Source organism: Salvelinus namaycush, chromosome 25 (genome assembly GCF_016432855.1).
Source record: "Salvelinus namaycush isolate Seneca chromosome 25, SaNama_1.0, whole genome shotgun sequence".
NCBI classification, from domain to species: Eukaryota; Metazoa; Chordata; class Actinopteri; order Salmoniformes; family Salmonidae; genus Salvelinus; species Salvelinus namaycush.
Window position 1 is genome coordinate 13988543 of NC_052331.1, and position 16988 is coordinate 14005530.

General features: G+C 45.5%; 1 protein-coding gene across 1 annotated transcript in view; it reads right to left on the minus strand.

Annotated features, from left to right (window-relative positions):
• The window catches only part of LOC120020277 (arf-GAP with GTPase, ANK repeat and PH domain-containing protein 3-like), a 241098-nt gene that overhangs the window by 123821 nt on the left and 100289 nt on the right, over positions 1-16988 (minus strand). Inside the window, exon 2 of the mRNA XM_038963827.1 lies at positions 4858-4916. Within this exon, the coding sequence (XP_038819755.1) occupies positions 4858-4916 (59 nt within the window). The remainder of the gene's footprint in view (positions 1-4857; positions 4917-16988) is intronic.

Here is a 16988-nt window from a genome sequence, read left to right on the forward strand (position 1 = left end):
ACATTCACTCAACCCAACAAACCCTTTACTCCAACAGTTAAAGCAGCAGAGACTCATGGCTGCCCCCCCTCCCCCACAGCTGTGTGTGACTTTTCCCCAGCCCCCCTGTCACCTACTGCGGTGTGTTACATTCCCCCAGCTACCTCCATGACACAGCCCTCTGTGAGCCCAGGCCGCGCCCCCCCAGCCCAGCTACCCCAGATGGGAGAGGAGAGGACACTGTCTGCAGTGAGGGAGATATGGGGGAGGAACTGTGTTGGTCTTGACCCCGAGCAGCAGGAACGGTTGTGGCAGTTGCTGTTTGAATTCAGAGACAGCTTTGCGCTGAGTGAGGAAGAGGTGGGTCAGACTCATCTGGTGCAGCATGAGATCGACACAGGTGATGCTCGACCCATCAAGATGCGTCCCCGCCGTATCCCGCTGGCACGCCAGGAGGCGGCAGACAAGGCTGTGTTGGAGATGCAGCGGGCAGACTTCATTGAGCCCTCAGACAGCCCCTGGGCGGCGCCAGTCGTCATGGTTCCGAAGAAGGGGGGCAAGCTGAGGTTCTGTGCGGACTACAGGCGGCTGAATGAGGTAACCAGGAAGGACTCATACCCCATACCACGTATCGATGAGTCGCTGGACCTGGTTAGGGGGTCCTCCTGGTTCTCCTCACTAGACCTCCGCAGTGGCTACTGGCAGGTGCCCCTCTCCCCAGAGGCCAGAGCCAAAACTGCATTCTCCACTAACAGAGGACACTGGCAGTTCAAGGTCCTGTGCTTTGGCCTGTGCAACGCTCCAGCTACTTTTGAGCGTTTGATGGACAGGGTGCTGGATGGCATCCCCAGACAGCAGTGTCTGGTATACCTCGATGACATCCTGGCCCATGGCAGCTCCTTCCAGTCAGCCCTGGGGGCGCTACGGCGTGTGCTGGAGAGGGTGGCTGCCGCAGGTCTGAAGCTCCACCCCGAGAAGTGCCACTTCATGAGGAGAGAGGTGTCCTTCTTGGGCCACCGAGTGGGGAAGGAGGGGATCAGCACCATGGAGGACAAGGTAGGGGCTGTCAGAGACTGGCCCACCCCCACCGACCAGCGTCAGCTGAAGAGCTTCCTGGGCCTGGCCTCGTACTACAGGAGGTTTGTACGGGGCTTCTCAAGCGTTGCTGCTCCACTGAACCGCCTGCTGCCGAAGGACAAAGCTTTCACTTGGACAGTGGAGTGTGAGGAGGCGTTCAACACCCTCAAACGTGCACTGATCGAGGCCCCCGTGCTCGCCCCCCCTGACCTCACCTTGCCCTTTATCCTGGACACAGACGCGAGCAATGTGGGCATGGGTGGGGTGCTGGCCCAGGTGGGGCCAGCGGGGGAGAGAGTGGTGGCGTACTTCAGCAAAACATTTGACAAACATGAGCGCCGCTACTGTGTCACCCGGCGGGAGCTCTTGGCTGTTGTGGCTTCCGTCAAACACTTCAAGTACTACCTGGGTGGTCTGCCCTTTACTGTAAGGACTGACCACTCTGCTCTCCAGTGGCTCATGTCTTTCAGAGAGCCAGAGGGGCAGGTGGCACGCTGGTTGGAGGAGCTTCAGCCGTATGACTTCACAGTGGTGCACAGGGCAGGGGCACGCCACTCCAACGCCGACGCCATGTCCCGTCGGCCCTGTACTGCAGACGGCTGCCGCCACTGCGAACGGAGAGAGGGACGGGAGAGAGAGCTGTGTGCAGAGGGGGTCTGTGCCACAGTGTGTCGGGCGAGCGGGCCTGTCTGCTGTGAGCTGCAGACTGTCGACGTGGCTGAATGGCGGCAGCAGCAGGGACGGGACACAGACCTACAGCCAGTGCTACAGTGGGTAGAGGCGCAGGTGAGGCCACCATGGGAAGAGGTGACAGCGCTCTCACTCGCGACCAAAGGGTTGTGGTCAAAGTTTGAGAGACTGCGGCTGGCTGATGGCGTGCTACAGCGGGCATGGAAGGAGTCAGCTACGGGAGAGGAGAGGTGGCAGGTGGTGGTCCCAAAAGCATTGCGGGAGGCTGTGCTCCAGAGTACTCATGGCGGGGTGGGGACTGGACACTTTGGGGTCACAAAAACACTGCGCCGTCTCCGTCAGGGCTTCTACTGGGGGCAGCACAAGAGGGATGTGGAGGACTTTTGTCGCCGCTGTGACAACTGCACAGCGAGAAAGGGCCCCCCAGGCCGCTCTCATGCTCAGCTCCAACAGTTCCCAGTGGGGGCTCCCATGGAGAGGGTGGGAGTGGATGTAGTTGGGCCGTTCCCCACCACAGACAGTGGAAACCGCTGGGTGCTCACGGCCATGGACTATTTCACAAAATGGCCCGAGGCCTATGCTCTGCCTGACCAGGAGGCAGAGACCATCGTCGACGCCCTGACAGCGGGGATGTTCAGCAGGTTTGGAGCTGCAGAGTCCATCCACAGCGACCAGGGCAGAAACTTTGAGTCCCGTGTGTTCGCCACCATGTGTGAGAGGCTGGGTATGCACAAGACCCGCACTACTCCTCTCCATCCTCAAAGTGATGGCCTTGTAGAGCGCTTCAATAAAATGCTTGGACAGCAGCTGGCCATCGTCTCTTCCAAACACCAGTGTGACTGGGACAAGCACCTGCCTATGGTCCTCATGGCATGCCGCTCCGCTGTCCAAGACTCCACCTCCTGCACGCCTGCCCTCCTCATGCTGGGGAGAGAGATCCGCACCCCTGCGGAGATGGCGTTTGGTCGGCCCCTGGATAGCCCTCATGTTCCCCCGGGGCCGGAGTATGCCCGGAGACTCCAGGACCGCCTGGAGACAGCCCACACCTTCGCCAGAGAGCAGCTGGTGAATGCAGGTGTGAGGCAGAAGAGGAACTATGACGTGCACACCCGGGGAAGGCACTTTGTGGCTGGGGAGCTGGTCTGGGTCTACAGCCCGCTAAGGAAAAAAGGCAGATGCCCCAAGTTGGACAGTCACTGGGTGGGACCCTGCAGTGTCCTGGAGAGGGTAGGGGAGGTTGTTTACCGGGTGCAGCTTCCTCCCAGGGGGAGAAAGGTGGCACTGCACCGGGACAGGTTAGCCCCATATAGAGGGGCCTCTTCTCCCCAAACCCCAGGAACCCCCACAATTCCCCTCTCTGGCAATGCCATTCTCCAGGCACCCACCCCCAGGTGCCGCAGACAAGGCTCCAGACAGCCCACTCCCCCTGTCTCCCCCCCTGTGTCACCGCGTGGTTCCCCAGAGCCACGGACTGTATTACCCGTTCCCGCTTCCTTGTCCCCCATATCCCTGCCTTCATCCCCTGGTTCCCAGAGGGGCACTCTGCGACCATCACGGCCACGCAGGCAAAGGAGACCTCCGGGTCGCTTCAGAGACTTTGTTTGTTCCCTCGGGGACGAGGGACTTTGTGGTGGGGGGGCTGTGTAGCGACCCGCACAGACAGCTGTGTGTTATGTGTTAGGCTAGTAGGTGGTTGTGTTCGCGGGGTCCGACATGTCAGTCAACCTGCTATCTGCCAATCACGGGAATGCCTGGAATGTTCTGATGCCGGGCATCCTGGCGGTTGGCGGAGTGGCGTGGAGGGGGGTTGGGCAGGGGGATGGAGCATTGGAAGTTAAGACCAGGTTTTGCCTTTGTTCTCTCTCTTACGTCTGGGCTTCACAAGAGAAGGTCACGATTGGCTTGTGGGTTATCTTTCATTTATTTGGCGTGGGCTACGGCCAAACAGTAGCCTGTGTAAAGTTGGTTTAATAAACCGTCCATTCGTAAACTCAATCCTCTGTCTGGACAGTCGTTCTTTTATGATCTAGTCAGGTCATTACATTGGTGTCAGAAGTGGGATCATTACACTGGTGTCAGAAGTGATCGGACCTCGCATCCACGACAGTGCGTGTGCTTGGCCGGTGAGCGCGTTCCTGTAAGACGTAAAGTCGCAAGCTAGCGCGAGGACGCGCTCTTTGAAAGGAGGGAGTAGTGTAACGACCCTGGGTTTATAAGCGCGGAAATCGACTCTGCCGCTTGAGCATGCTTTTGCGGCACAGTCGATAGCGCGCCGGACCTCGGGCTAGGAGGTCGAGGGTTCGAGACCTGCTCCCTGCTGTTTCATTACACTGGCGTCAGAAGTGATCGGACCTTGCATCCACGACAGTGCGTGTGCTTGGCCGGTGAGCGCGTTCCTGTAAGACGTAGAGTCGCAAGCTAGCGCGAGGACGCGCTCTTTGAAAGGAGGGAGTAGTGTAACGACCCTGTGTTTATAAGCGCGGAAATCGACTCTGCCGCACGAGCATGCTTTTGCGGCACAGTCGATAGCGCGCCGGACCTCGGGCTAGAAGGTCGAGGGTTCGAGACCTGCTCCCTGCCTGTTTCATTACAATACTATGAATACTACTACAGTATTTACCACCAGAACGGTGGAATGAGGCTTTGTGGTAATATCCCTATTGATTATGTGCGTGAAGCATTCCTTTCCTCATGTGAGGACGTGAACAGCGGGTGTGTGTGTGTGTGTGTTTGGCAGTGGTAAGAACTGTTGTGCCAGCGGCTGGATCAGACCCAGGAAGTGTCATTCGTCTAGCCCAAAACCGTCACTCATCTCTTAGTCTGCTGCAAGCCACTCTACGCTCCGCGTCACCATGCCAACGCAAAAAAAAACGCATCATTAAAAATCACCCACAATCTCGTTTGGTGCCAGGGAATATTCCAGCCAATTTCTGTACTCTACACTCTCTCTCATGCAGAATGAGAGGAAATGTTTTTGACATGCATAGAGCATGCACTGGCATTGACGTTTAAATCAATCCAATGCTAATGCTGAACTTATCTTCCTCTTGCAATGTCAATGTCAATGTCAGCCGATTAACACGGGCTGAAGTTATGATGAATACTACTCACCACTTTGAGCTCTGGCACTGATCGACTCAATGTCCATTCTTGGCTGTTGACGAAAGAGTCTGGAAGAGAAAAAGATGGAGAACAAACCGCATTTAGTTAAGGTTACTGAAGGGTAAAGCAGGGTGTTGATTCCCGATCACTGTTTCGTGTCATCACAGTTTATTTCAATGTGTTCTGTTGAACCAGAGAAAAACATGCTCTGCTCTCCCTCTTGACTCTTTGTCCTGACAATGCTTGTTGTTTGATGTTTGTTTACATTGCACCGAACATGTACTGTCTGTGGCTTGAAGGGAAGAGGTGCAATCGTGGTTTAAAAAGAGCCCTCTGGCGCACGCAGGCATGAGCAAGCAAGAACGCACACAGCTAATTCAATTTAATAGCGAGAGAAAACCAGACTTGTTCCTCTATTAATGGCAACACATATGGAAGGGACATTTCACTGGAAAAATCACCATTTAAAAACTAAGTCTAGAAAACCATTCAAGAGAACAATTACAAACTGTGCGAAAGTCAGTAGCATTGTTCAGGTCATAACCAAATACACAAAGAACTTCTCCCTCAGGACATTAAAGTAAAAGAGTGTCAGGATCTGTCACAACTGTTTGACAAAATACCCCCTTCCTGTTTCTGGTCGCAGACCCTCTATTCCAAGCTAGCGACCCCCATGGAGATACCATCAACAACAGAGAAAGGTGGTGCCGGTGCAGACACACTGTCTCCAGGCAACAAGGTGCAAAACAAGGTGGGACCCAGTGTCTACACCAGGACAATTGAAGACCTACAACACCAAAGAAGGCAGCGTCATTTAAGTGCACGTTTGGTGTAGCAACAATGTTTTCTCGTCTTGCTCAAAGCAAACAAAGAACATTGATCATCCAGAACAATCATCCAGAAAAATGTATTGAGGATAAACCAATATTTCGATAACTGGAAAATATACAGTTGAGATTGAAATAATTTAAACAGCCTACAAATAGGGTTTTCAAACTATTTCATAATATCTGGAGAATTTTTAAAAAATCTATTCGTAAATGTTGTAGTTTAGACTCTAATTTACATCATTCTAAGGTTTTTGTGTTGTGCCCAGCATCGGTTGAGACGCAACATTTGTATTTGTATTTATTATGGATCCCCATTAGCTGCTGCCTTCTTCCTGGGGTCCAGCAACATTAAAGCAGTTACACAATTTTAAAAACATTACAATATATATATATATATATATATATATATTTGTTTTATTTTAACCTTTATATATTTAACTAATTCTTATTTACAATGACGGCCTACCCCGGCTGACGCTGGGCCAATCTAGCACTGAGATGCAGTGCCTTAGACCGCTGCGCCACTCGGGAGCCATTCACAACAGATATCACAACACATTAAGTGTGTGCCCTCAGGCCCATCATCTACTACCACATATCTACCACACAAAATCCATGTACACAGTACGTGTGTGTATAGTGCATATGTTATTGTGTGTGTGTATGCATGTGTCTGTGCCTATGTTTGTGTTGCTTCACAGTCCCCACTGTTCCATAAAGTGTGTTTTTATCTGTCTTTTAAATCAAATGTTACTGCTTGCATCAGTTACTTGATGTGGAATAGAGTTCCATGTAGTCATGGCTCTCTGTAGTACTGTGCACCTCCCATAGTCTGTTCTGGACTTGGGGACTGTGAAGAGACCTCTTGTGGCATGTGTTGTGGGGTATGCATGGGTGTCCGAGCTGTGTGCCAGTAGTTTAGACAGACAGCTCAGTGCATTCAACATGTCAATACCTCTCATAAATACAAATAGTGATGAAGTCAATCTCTCCTCCACTTTGAGCCAGGAAAGATTGAAATGCATATTATTCATGTTAGCTCTCTGTGTACATCTAAGGGCCAGCCGTGCTGCCCTGTTCCCTCGTTGTGGTACCTGACCACACGACTGAACAGTAGTCCAGGTGCGACAAAACTAGGGCCTGTAGGACCTGGCTTGTTGATAGTGCTGTTAAGAAGGCAGAGCAGCACTTTATTATGGACAGACTTCTCCCCATCTTAGCTACTGTTGTATCAATATGTTTTGACCATGACAGTTTACAATCCAGGGTTACTTCAAGCAGTTTAGTCACCTCAGCAATTTAGTCACCTCAACTTACTCTTTAAAATATTTAGTTGAAGTTTAGGGTTTAGTGAATGATTTGTACCAAATATAGTGCTTTTAGTTTTTGAAATATTTAGGACTAACTTATTCCTTTTCCATTCAGCTCTTTGTTAAGTGTTGCAGTCATTTCAGTCGCTGTAGTAGCTGACGTGTATAGTGTTGAGTCGTCCGTATACATAACTTTACTCAAAGCCAGTGGCATGTCGTTAGTAAAGATTGAAAAAAGTAAGGGGCCTAAACAGCTGGACTGGAGAATTCCTGATTCTACCTGGATTATGTTAGAAAGTGTGTGCTCTCAAGCCTGGAGAGAAGCAAAAGTAATTCCGCTACCTAAGAATATTAAAGCCCCATTTACTGGCTCAAATAGCCGACCACTCAGCCTGTTACAAACCCTTAGTAAACTTTTGGAAAAAATAGTTTTTGGCCAGATACAATCTTATTTTTACAGTAAACAAATTGACAACAGACTTTCAGCGTGCTTATAGGGAAGGACATTCAACAAGCACAGCACTTACACAAACGACTGATGATTGACTGAGATTGATGATAAATAAATTGTTTTGCTAGACTTCAGTGCGGATTCTGACATTATCGATCATAATCTGCTGCAGGAAAAGCATATGTGTTATGGCTTTACACCCCCTGCTATATTGTAGATAAAGAGTTACCTGTCTAACATAACACAGAGGGTGTTTTTTAATGGAAGCCTATCTAGTAGGTTTAAATTGAAGATATGGCAAATAGGAGTGCTCTTGAATACAGGGTGGTTGTCATGTTTTTGCTGACAAATGTACTAAAATGGGAATAAAATAGACATTTCAACTTCCAAATGGTACCACAAAGATGGTTGGAGGTCCACACATCAGAGAATGTAGACTTGAATTGGAATATCTGTTGATTTAAATTATACTGTCTATCCTCCATAGGAAACCTATTGAGATCATAGAAATATAGATAATAGAATAGACATGACCATTTATGTTGACATTCAACGGTGGATAGACCAGCAGTCACCTTTGTGGTAGTAATTAGAAGTTACATTTCAATTAAATTTCAAGGTGTACTAGCTAAATTTCAGTGGTCTGAAGCGATATATAATTTATAGAATGGACTTTTCTATGATTGAAATGACACCCGCCCTGTATTCGAGAGCATATTGTGTCACAACCGATGGAGGGCACAACACAAAAACCTCAGATGATGTGAAATAGGGTCTAAGCTACAACATAATTATTATGTGAATTTTCTGTCAAAAAGTGATTTAATTCAAATGGATCAACCCTTGAAAATAATTTCCTATTTACCCTTGAAAATAAGTACCCATTTATAGACATCTAAGAAGTGCACTTTGACATAAACAAAATGTTTCATTATTTGAAAGCGATTGTCCAATCCATAAGTAGTCGTGTAAGTCGAGAATAAGGGCCTCTTACATGATAATTAAAACATTTGCAGGATGTAGGATCAATTGTTGAAGAACATTGATTTTGTGTTCCTCCAAGGCTAATCGAAGCCATTCCAAAACACCATTAGACTTCACTTGAACCCCTTTTTTCCAATTAAGAAAGTAAATCGTTTTTTCCCCACTAGATTCTTTCTTGACAAATGTCGTTTTAGAAGCAATAAGGTTGACTTAATACACTGACAATACTCCTGTATACAATAACAGGCCTCGTTGTTATGGTTATTTCACTTCAGTTCAAGGTTGAGGAGTGCATCACCAGAGGTGGATTCAACCTGTGTTGCACTGAGTGGTTGTGAATAGCAGCCCTTGTGTTGCTAAGACCTCTCACTACCAGTTTGACTATCTTCTTGAACATGTTAGAACATGCTCTTCAAGGCCGATTTATACCCTATAGAGACGGACCATACCGAGCGTAGCGCAGTGTCGCAATGTCGTTTTTCCTCACAAAAGGGGCGGCTCCTTGCAGTGCACCCCGACATTCAACATACTCCCGTGCCAAATGAAAATTGCAACTTGCCGTATCATTCCTTGCGTAGCCGTGGAGGCAGTGTTGTCTAGGCAATGGAGCTCGCTTGGTTCCTTGAATCTATAGGCTGAATCAAAGTAGCCTATTTGGCATTGATAAGCCTTCTAATCTCATCGACTGTTCAAACAAATCAAACAACATCGTAGCCTTATTAGAACTAGTGATTCCAGGCTATTGGTAAAAACAAAAATATATATTTTTCTCCGCGACCAAAGCATGATGACATTCTATTTTTAGCTGATACGGGAGTGAATACATGCAAGTAGCATATCAAACTGGAATAACATTGTAGGTTACAACGGCAAGTATAAGAATATTTGCCGGGGCATATTATTGAATTATAAATATGATTATTTCACATGGCAATGTGGGAAGCTAGTCTACAAAATCACTTCAACTTCAATATTACTGTTTTGGTTTAGCTTGGCATGAAATAAGAAGCCTATTTTGCATTGATAACCAAATATAATCTTAGCGACTTTTAAAACAATAAACCAAACAACATTGTAGCCTTATTAGAATTCCCCTAAAAAGTATTTTACTGATTGACTACCTAAAACAGCCCTAAACCATGTGCTTTTTCTTCCTGCGCATAAATGATGGCATTCTATTTTTAGCTGATATGGGTGTGAATACATTCCAGCAGCATATTAAACTGGGATGATGCTGTAGGTTACACTGGCAAGTAAATAATATTTGCTATTTGCATATTATTTAATGATAAATCGGATTTTTTCACATGGGGGTGATGTGGGAAGCTAAAAGGATAGCTTGCCTGCTGTTTTTAGCCATTTCATTGAAATTAGCTAACAGTGGTGATGTTTTAAACATGATTCTTCTTTGCTTTTACCACAAATGGGAATAGAACAACAAGAAAATCTCTCTCTGCTATTGCCCCCTTGTGCATGTTGCTATTGGGGGGTCTAGGACCACATGGACCAGCGAGGGTATCATGTTACAGAAGGTGAGTGTTGTTCCAAAAAAAATCGGACTACACCCCAAGAGCACGAACACTAGATCTACGCACTAAAATGTGTGGAAAACTAGGCTCTGCAGTTCTGACACTCCGCTTGAGTGAGGGAGTGTTTTTCACAAGTGGTAGAGAGAAGTTTAAATGAGGTTGCCACTCATTTTGTCAAGATTACTTAATTTTTAAAAACGATATAGACAAGAGGACGAATAAAAACACTGATTGGAGGTATTTTATGCAACTCTTCAGAAACCTGTTACAAGAGCACTCTGACTTGAACAGCTTTGTTTCAAACTGCAACGGTAGATTCCACTTTTCTTGAATCTCTGAAAGAGAGAGGGCCAAACACACAAAAGAAGACCCCAGAAATAGACAGGCTATCCAGTGGAATTAGGGGTCATCATACAAAAGGGTCTCTATAGGGTTGTTGACCACTTAGAGAGTTAGGACACTGGGGCGCCACACCAGAATGGAACATTATGTTATTACTGACCATAACACCACCACTCATTTTTAAAATAACTTTAAAAGGCATGAAACACAAAGGGCAGAAGAACAGAGGAGATATAGAAGACAAGTAGCAGTTATTCACTCAAAGCTTTACCTAGCTATCTTTTATAAAACCATGTGACACATTGTTTGTGCTACACACGTTACATATTAGGCCTATATGCTGTGGCTATCCAGATTGATGTAACATACAGGGTGGCAAAAACACTTGTCCTTAGCCCTTGTTCAAACAGCTAATAGAATACATGTGTTTCCTCCATTAAAAATGAGCACCCCATCGCTACCCAGAATGCATGTGGAAACAGAACAGAACGAGCCCCAACGTCAGTGATGCACCCTCCAGAGGACACCAGAGCCCTTGTTTGTGTGAGATGGAAAACTGCTACCGCTCGTTTGTCGTGTTTTTTTTTTACCTCACCGCTCATGTCCACTCGAATAAAAATTACTATTCAATCCGAGGGCAGTGAGGCACGATTAGTACCCCCCTAATTGAGTTCTGAAAACAGAGGGAAGGAAAATGTGAGGAAAATACCACTGTTTGAGTGTGTGCATGCGCGGGTGTGTAAGTGTGCTTTGTGTGTGAGTGTGTTGTGTGTTGTCAGTGGGGAATGAGAGGGGAGGACAACTATGAGGTTTAAACCTCCACACCGCTCTGAGGCCAAGATATTTTTTCCCACCAGCTAGAAATTACAGTGTGAATTTAGCTTGGAATAAGTATTTTTACATCCTTCATTGGTAACCACATAGTGGGTTGTTACCCACTGCCATTGCCTCTGACTAGGCCTAGGGTATAATTACACTGAGCAGCAGCTCCATTGTCATAATTGTTCCTGAATCATATCCCTATCTTGTAACTGTTATGGCTCTGCAGCCCAATTCACAAAGCTGTCGACTCAATTCTGCTACAGCCCTTATCTGTAGAGCTCTGTAAAGCTCTGAACAGCAGAATGTAATTTCACTCTAAGGGGATAGGTAAGTGACAAACAGAATCACTAGTGATGCAGACAGAGAGGTGGATGAGGTGGATGCTTGCCGACCAATCTATCCCATTGTGGAGGGCTATAGCAAAGCTGACTTAAAGGTCTCATCTAAGCTTTTTGTTGCTGAAGGCTTGGTATCAACCATTTCCTCTGAGCTAAATTGGACACCGGTGTTGATATGCATTCTCATTTAACCCGAGATAGACAAATTTGATTTTTGAGAGATCTTTTGTTCCTTGGGTTCAGTCTTAGCTGACTCGATTTAGTAGAATATGTAGCAATGAAAGTTAAATTGACGTATACGCTAACATTTTCTGTAACCCCAACCCCACGTTAACAACATACCATAAACATGGTTCTGCACAAAGGAGGGTTGTCCAACTCTCAATCAAATCAAAGTTTATTTGTCATGTGTGCCGAATACAACAGGTGTAGACCTTACAGTGAAATGCTTACTTACAGGCCCTAACCAACAGAGCAAATTTAAGTAAAAAAATAGGTATTAGGTAAACAATAGATAAGAAATAAAAAACAATAGTAAAAAGACAGAAAAATAACAGTAGCGAGGCTATATGCAGTAGCGAGGCTATAACAGTAGCGAGGCTACATACAGACACCGGCTAGTTGGGCTAATTGAGGTAGTATGTACATGTAGGTATGGTTAAAGTGACTATGCATATATGATAAACAGAGAGTAGCGTAAAAGAGGGGTTGGTGGGTGGCGGGTGGCGGGACACAATGCAGATAGTCCGGGTAGCCAATGTGCGGGGGCACCAGTTCGTCGGGCTAATTGAGGTAGTATGTACATGAATGTATAGTTAAAGTGACTATGCATATATGATAAACAGAGAGTAGCAGCAGCATAAAATAGGGGTTGGGGGGGACACAATACAAATAGTCCGGGTAGCCATTTGATTACTTCAATGCAAATAGCCTCAGGAACTCAACTTTGACCTGTGCACTGTTACAGAAAGGCGTTCTTTAACCCCAGCATTTATCTCTATTGTGCAATTCTGTCATCACCATAACATTTAAAGTGGCAATCAGCAGTTGAAAAAAGAACAATAACAAAGCATATTCACCGCCCCTGTTTTGGTAAAATGGTGAGGCATGGGGCTGGAGAAATGTAACCACTCTCAAATTCATAGACAGAGCTATGGATGCAAGGACTGACTATCCATGATAAAAGCAAGTATAGTTTTAGCCATGTTTTGAGGCTATATAGTGTTTGTTTACATTTACCATGTTTACAAACATTGGAGTAAGTTTATATTTTGTTTTACATATATTTTATACAAGTTTATATTTTGGGTTCTGATGGGGTACAACAGTGGAACTATGCTCCTGAGCCATTTCTAAGTTATATTCTTCAGGAATCAATGGGTACATATCATTCATTTATAAGTGCAAAAAATGGATGTAGCAACTTCAGATTGGCCCTTTAAACACCCCTAACACATAATTTGGGAGTGGCCTCTCAGACTCCAGCATGTCAATGGGTTTTGATAACTTGATTCTGAGAAGCTATTTCCCCTGAGAGGTGAGTAGCAGCAGCATAGTTTGAGTCTCAAGCAGTCCTGGGGAGCAGAAAAATGTAGCTGGGGATCTGTGTGGCAGCAGACGCTCAAATAAGGAGTCATATTCAAGTATTAACAGAGCCTCCATATCCCATCTCCTTCTCGACTGTCTCTGACTAACTCACTCAACCCCCCCCCCCCCCCCCCCCCCCCCCCCCACTCCTCTCCCAGCAGGTGGGTTTGCATTATCACACTGTCAGGGCTGTTTTGCTTGGGAGTGACACATTCTGTTTGTCATAATGGTAAACCTAATCAGTAGTGAGGAGCATAGATCAAAAAAGGTCTGCTGGGGGAATTAAATAAATCAGATACATCTTTCACACAACTCTGACAGAGAGTCTTCAGAGGCCAGAATCAAACTCAAGAATAGTAGAAAGACAACATTTAGGGAAACAGAAATGCTTTTGGCCATCATTCACAATGGCTGAACATTTTGTATGAACAGAGACATCACTCCAGATTTATGTTGACATTTTTCGTATTTGCAGGTCCCCAGGACATCAGGAGACACACCTAAAACCGTCCACACTGAGTGCCCAGAGTTGGGATTGAACCAATGATACAGTGCATTCGGAAAGTATTCAGACACCTTGACTTTTTCCCCCAAAAATTACGTTACAGCCTTATTCTAAAATGGATTAAATCATTTTCTTCCCTCATCAATCTACAAACAATACCCCATAATGACAAAGCAAAAACTGGTTTTTAGACTTTTTTGCACATTTATAAAACATATAAAACAGATGTATTTACATAAGTATTCAGACCCTTTGCTATGAGACCCTTTGCTACTCAAAATTGAGCTCAAGTGCATCCTGATTCCATTGATCATCCTTGAGATGTTTCTACAACATGATTTGTGTCCACCTGTGGTATATTCAATTGATTGGACATGATTTGGAAAGGCACACACCTGTCTATATAAGGTCACAGTTGACAGAGCATGTCAGAGCAAAAACCATGCCATGAGGTCGAAGGAATTGTCTATTGAGCTCCGAGACAGGATTGAGTCGCGGCACAGATCTGGGGAAGGGCACCAAAAAAGTTCTGCAGCATTGAAGGTCACCAAGAACACACTGGCCTCCATCAAAAGATGAAAGGAGCAAAGTACTGAGATCCTTGATGAAAACCTGCTCCAGAGTGCTCAGGACCTCAGACTGGGGCGAAGGTTCACCTTCCAACAGGACAACGACCTTAAGCACACAGCCTAGAAAACGCAGGAGTGGCTTCAGGACAAGTCTCCGAATGTCCTTGAGTGGCCCAGCCAGAGTCCGGACTTGAACTTGATCGAACATCTCTGGAGTGACCTAAAAATAGCTGTGCAGCGACGCCCCCCCCATCTAACCTGATAGAGCTTGAGAGGATCTGCAGAGAAGAATGGGAGAAACTCCCCAAATACAGGTGTGCTAAGCTTGTAGTGTCAAACCCAAGAAGACTCAAGGCTGTAATCACTGCCAAAGGTGCTTCAACAAAGTACAGAGTAAAGGGTCTGAATACTTATGTAAATGTGATGTTTTTTTAGTTTTTATTACATTTGCAAAAATGTCTAAACCTGTATTTGCTTTGACCTTATGGGGTATTGTGTGTGAATCGATGAGGGAAAAAAACCATTGAATCCATTTTAGAATAAGGCTGTAACGTAACAAAAATGTGGAAAAAGTCAAGGGGTCTGAATACTTTCCGAATGCACTGTACATATAAACCCTGGATTTCTGTTGCTATGTATTGGCCAGCTTTGAAGCCACCGGTCGGCCATATTGGCACACCCCAGAAGGAGCAGTCTTCTATAGATATTAATGGGATTCTACAGTATTTCAAATAAATGTTTCACGGACCAAATTACATTTATACTGATCAAAAATATAAATGCAACATGCTACAATTTCAAAGATTTTACTGAGTTACAGTTCATATATAAGGTAATCAGTCAATTGAAAAAAATGTGTTATGCCCTAATCTATGGATTTCACATGACTGGGCAGGGGTGCAGCCATGGGTGGGAGCCAGGCCCATCCAATTAGAATGTGTTTTTTTCCCACAAAAGGGCTTCATTACAAACAAAATACCCCTCAGCAGCCCCCCAACCCCCTCAGACGATCCCACAGGTGAAGAAGCCGTATGTGGAGGTCCTAGGCTGGAGTGGTTATACGTGGTCTGCGGTTGTAAGGCAAGTTGGGCGTACTGCCAAATTCTCTAAAACAACGTTGGAGGCAGCTTATGGTAGAGCAATTAACATTAAATTCTCTGGCAACAGCTTTGGTGGATATTCCTAAAGTCAGCATGCCAATTGCACGCTCCCTCAAAACTTGCTACGTCTGTGGCGTTGTGTGACAAAACTGCTAATTTTAAAGTGGCCTTCTATTGTCCCCAGCACAAGGTGCACCTGCGTAATTATCATGCTGTTTAATCAGCTTCTTGATATGCCACACCTGCCAGGTGGATGGATTATCTTGGCAAAGGAGAAATGCTCACTAACAGGCATGTAAACAAATTTGTGCACAACATGAGAGAAATACGCTTTTTGTACACAAAGAACATTTCTGAGATTTTTTAATTCAGCTCATGAAACATGGGACCAACACTTTACATATTTTAGTTCAGTGTATTTACGTTTTTTTTTTTATATAGTGTGAACAGTCACATTAGAACTTTCAAAAAATTATACTTTAAGGAAAATGTTTTAATATATTTTTACGTTAACTCACATAATATAATTTAAAAGTATGCATTAAGGTGTCTGTAATAGAACAAATATAGCAAAAACAAATCTGGACATTAAAAAAAAATGCATTTTTGCTTCCAAAATAGTTTTTACAAAGGTGGGGGAGTGCCAAGATGGAGGTGCTGTAGCTTCAAAACAGCACCTCCTGTCTGTGATCTAGTGTATATATGAATCATTGGATTGAACTTGCAGTATATGGAGCAGGAGCTGGCTGATTAGACCGCTGCGCCATCTGTCCACAATGAGTTAGAAAGGCCAATCTTAATTAATGGCTAAACTTAACCGTGGAGTTGTTTTTCTGTTTTAACCCTATCCCAAACCTGAAATAGAAAAACTTTTCATGAATGAACTTCAGTTCGCTGTGGGATTAAAAATAATAAATGCCAGGGCATTCTTAAACGCTCCACAAACAATTTAATGGATCTCTTAAAAGAGAGCAGTCGTGAGACGAACGAATAGAGACTGCACATTGACACACAGGAGACTTTGGACAAATTTCAATGAGTCATGTCAATTATAGGCAAGATAAATGTACCACAGTGAACATTTTGCCAGCCTGACTAGACCTAAAAAACAATGACGTGTACGGCATGTCAGATTGAGAAACAGCTAAACTTTTCTCTAGTCTCAGGGCAGCCTAGTCTAACGCACATCGTGTGTTTGATGGAGCAGGCCTGGGTTCAAGTACTATTTGAAATCTTCCAAATACGTTAAGCATTTGTTTGAGTGTCAGGTAGGCGGGGTTCACACTTTTTTTTAGATCATTCCATTGGTTCAATTGCTGCAGGCAAATCCTATTTGAACCCAGGTCTATGATGGAGTGCAGTGTTGACTGACTCCACCTCGGGAAAGAGCCATTATCTGACCAAATAGTCAGATAGTCGTCCCTTCCACGGGCCTGACAGGAATGGCTTTGTTCACCCACCGGTGTGGGGTGAGGGTGGGAGTGAGGAGGTGAGTGGGGACAGGGGCCTCAACACCTCAGCCGTGGTGTCATCAATAGCCAGAGAAATGATATTGTAATGCCGACTAATGTGGCTATTGTGTGTGTGTGTGTGTGTGTGTGTGTTAACTAAGGGCTGGACTTCAGAGCTCTTAGGATACATTTTGCAGCCATGCAGGTAGGGTTGTCAAACACTTAGGCAGGTAGAGACAGGCAGTTAGGCCCGCCCTTGGCATTGAACACCTAGCTTGTAGTCAGTGTGATCGACACACCTACATTCCTACTGCCTGACCGA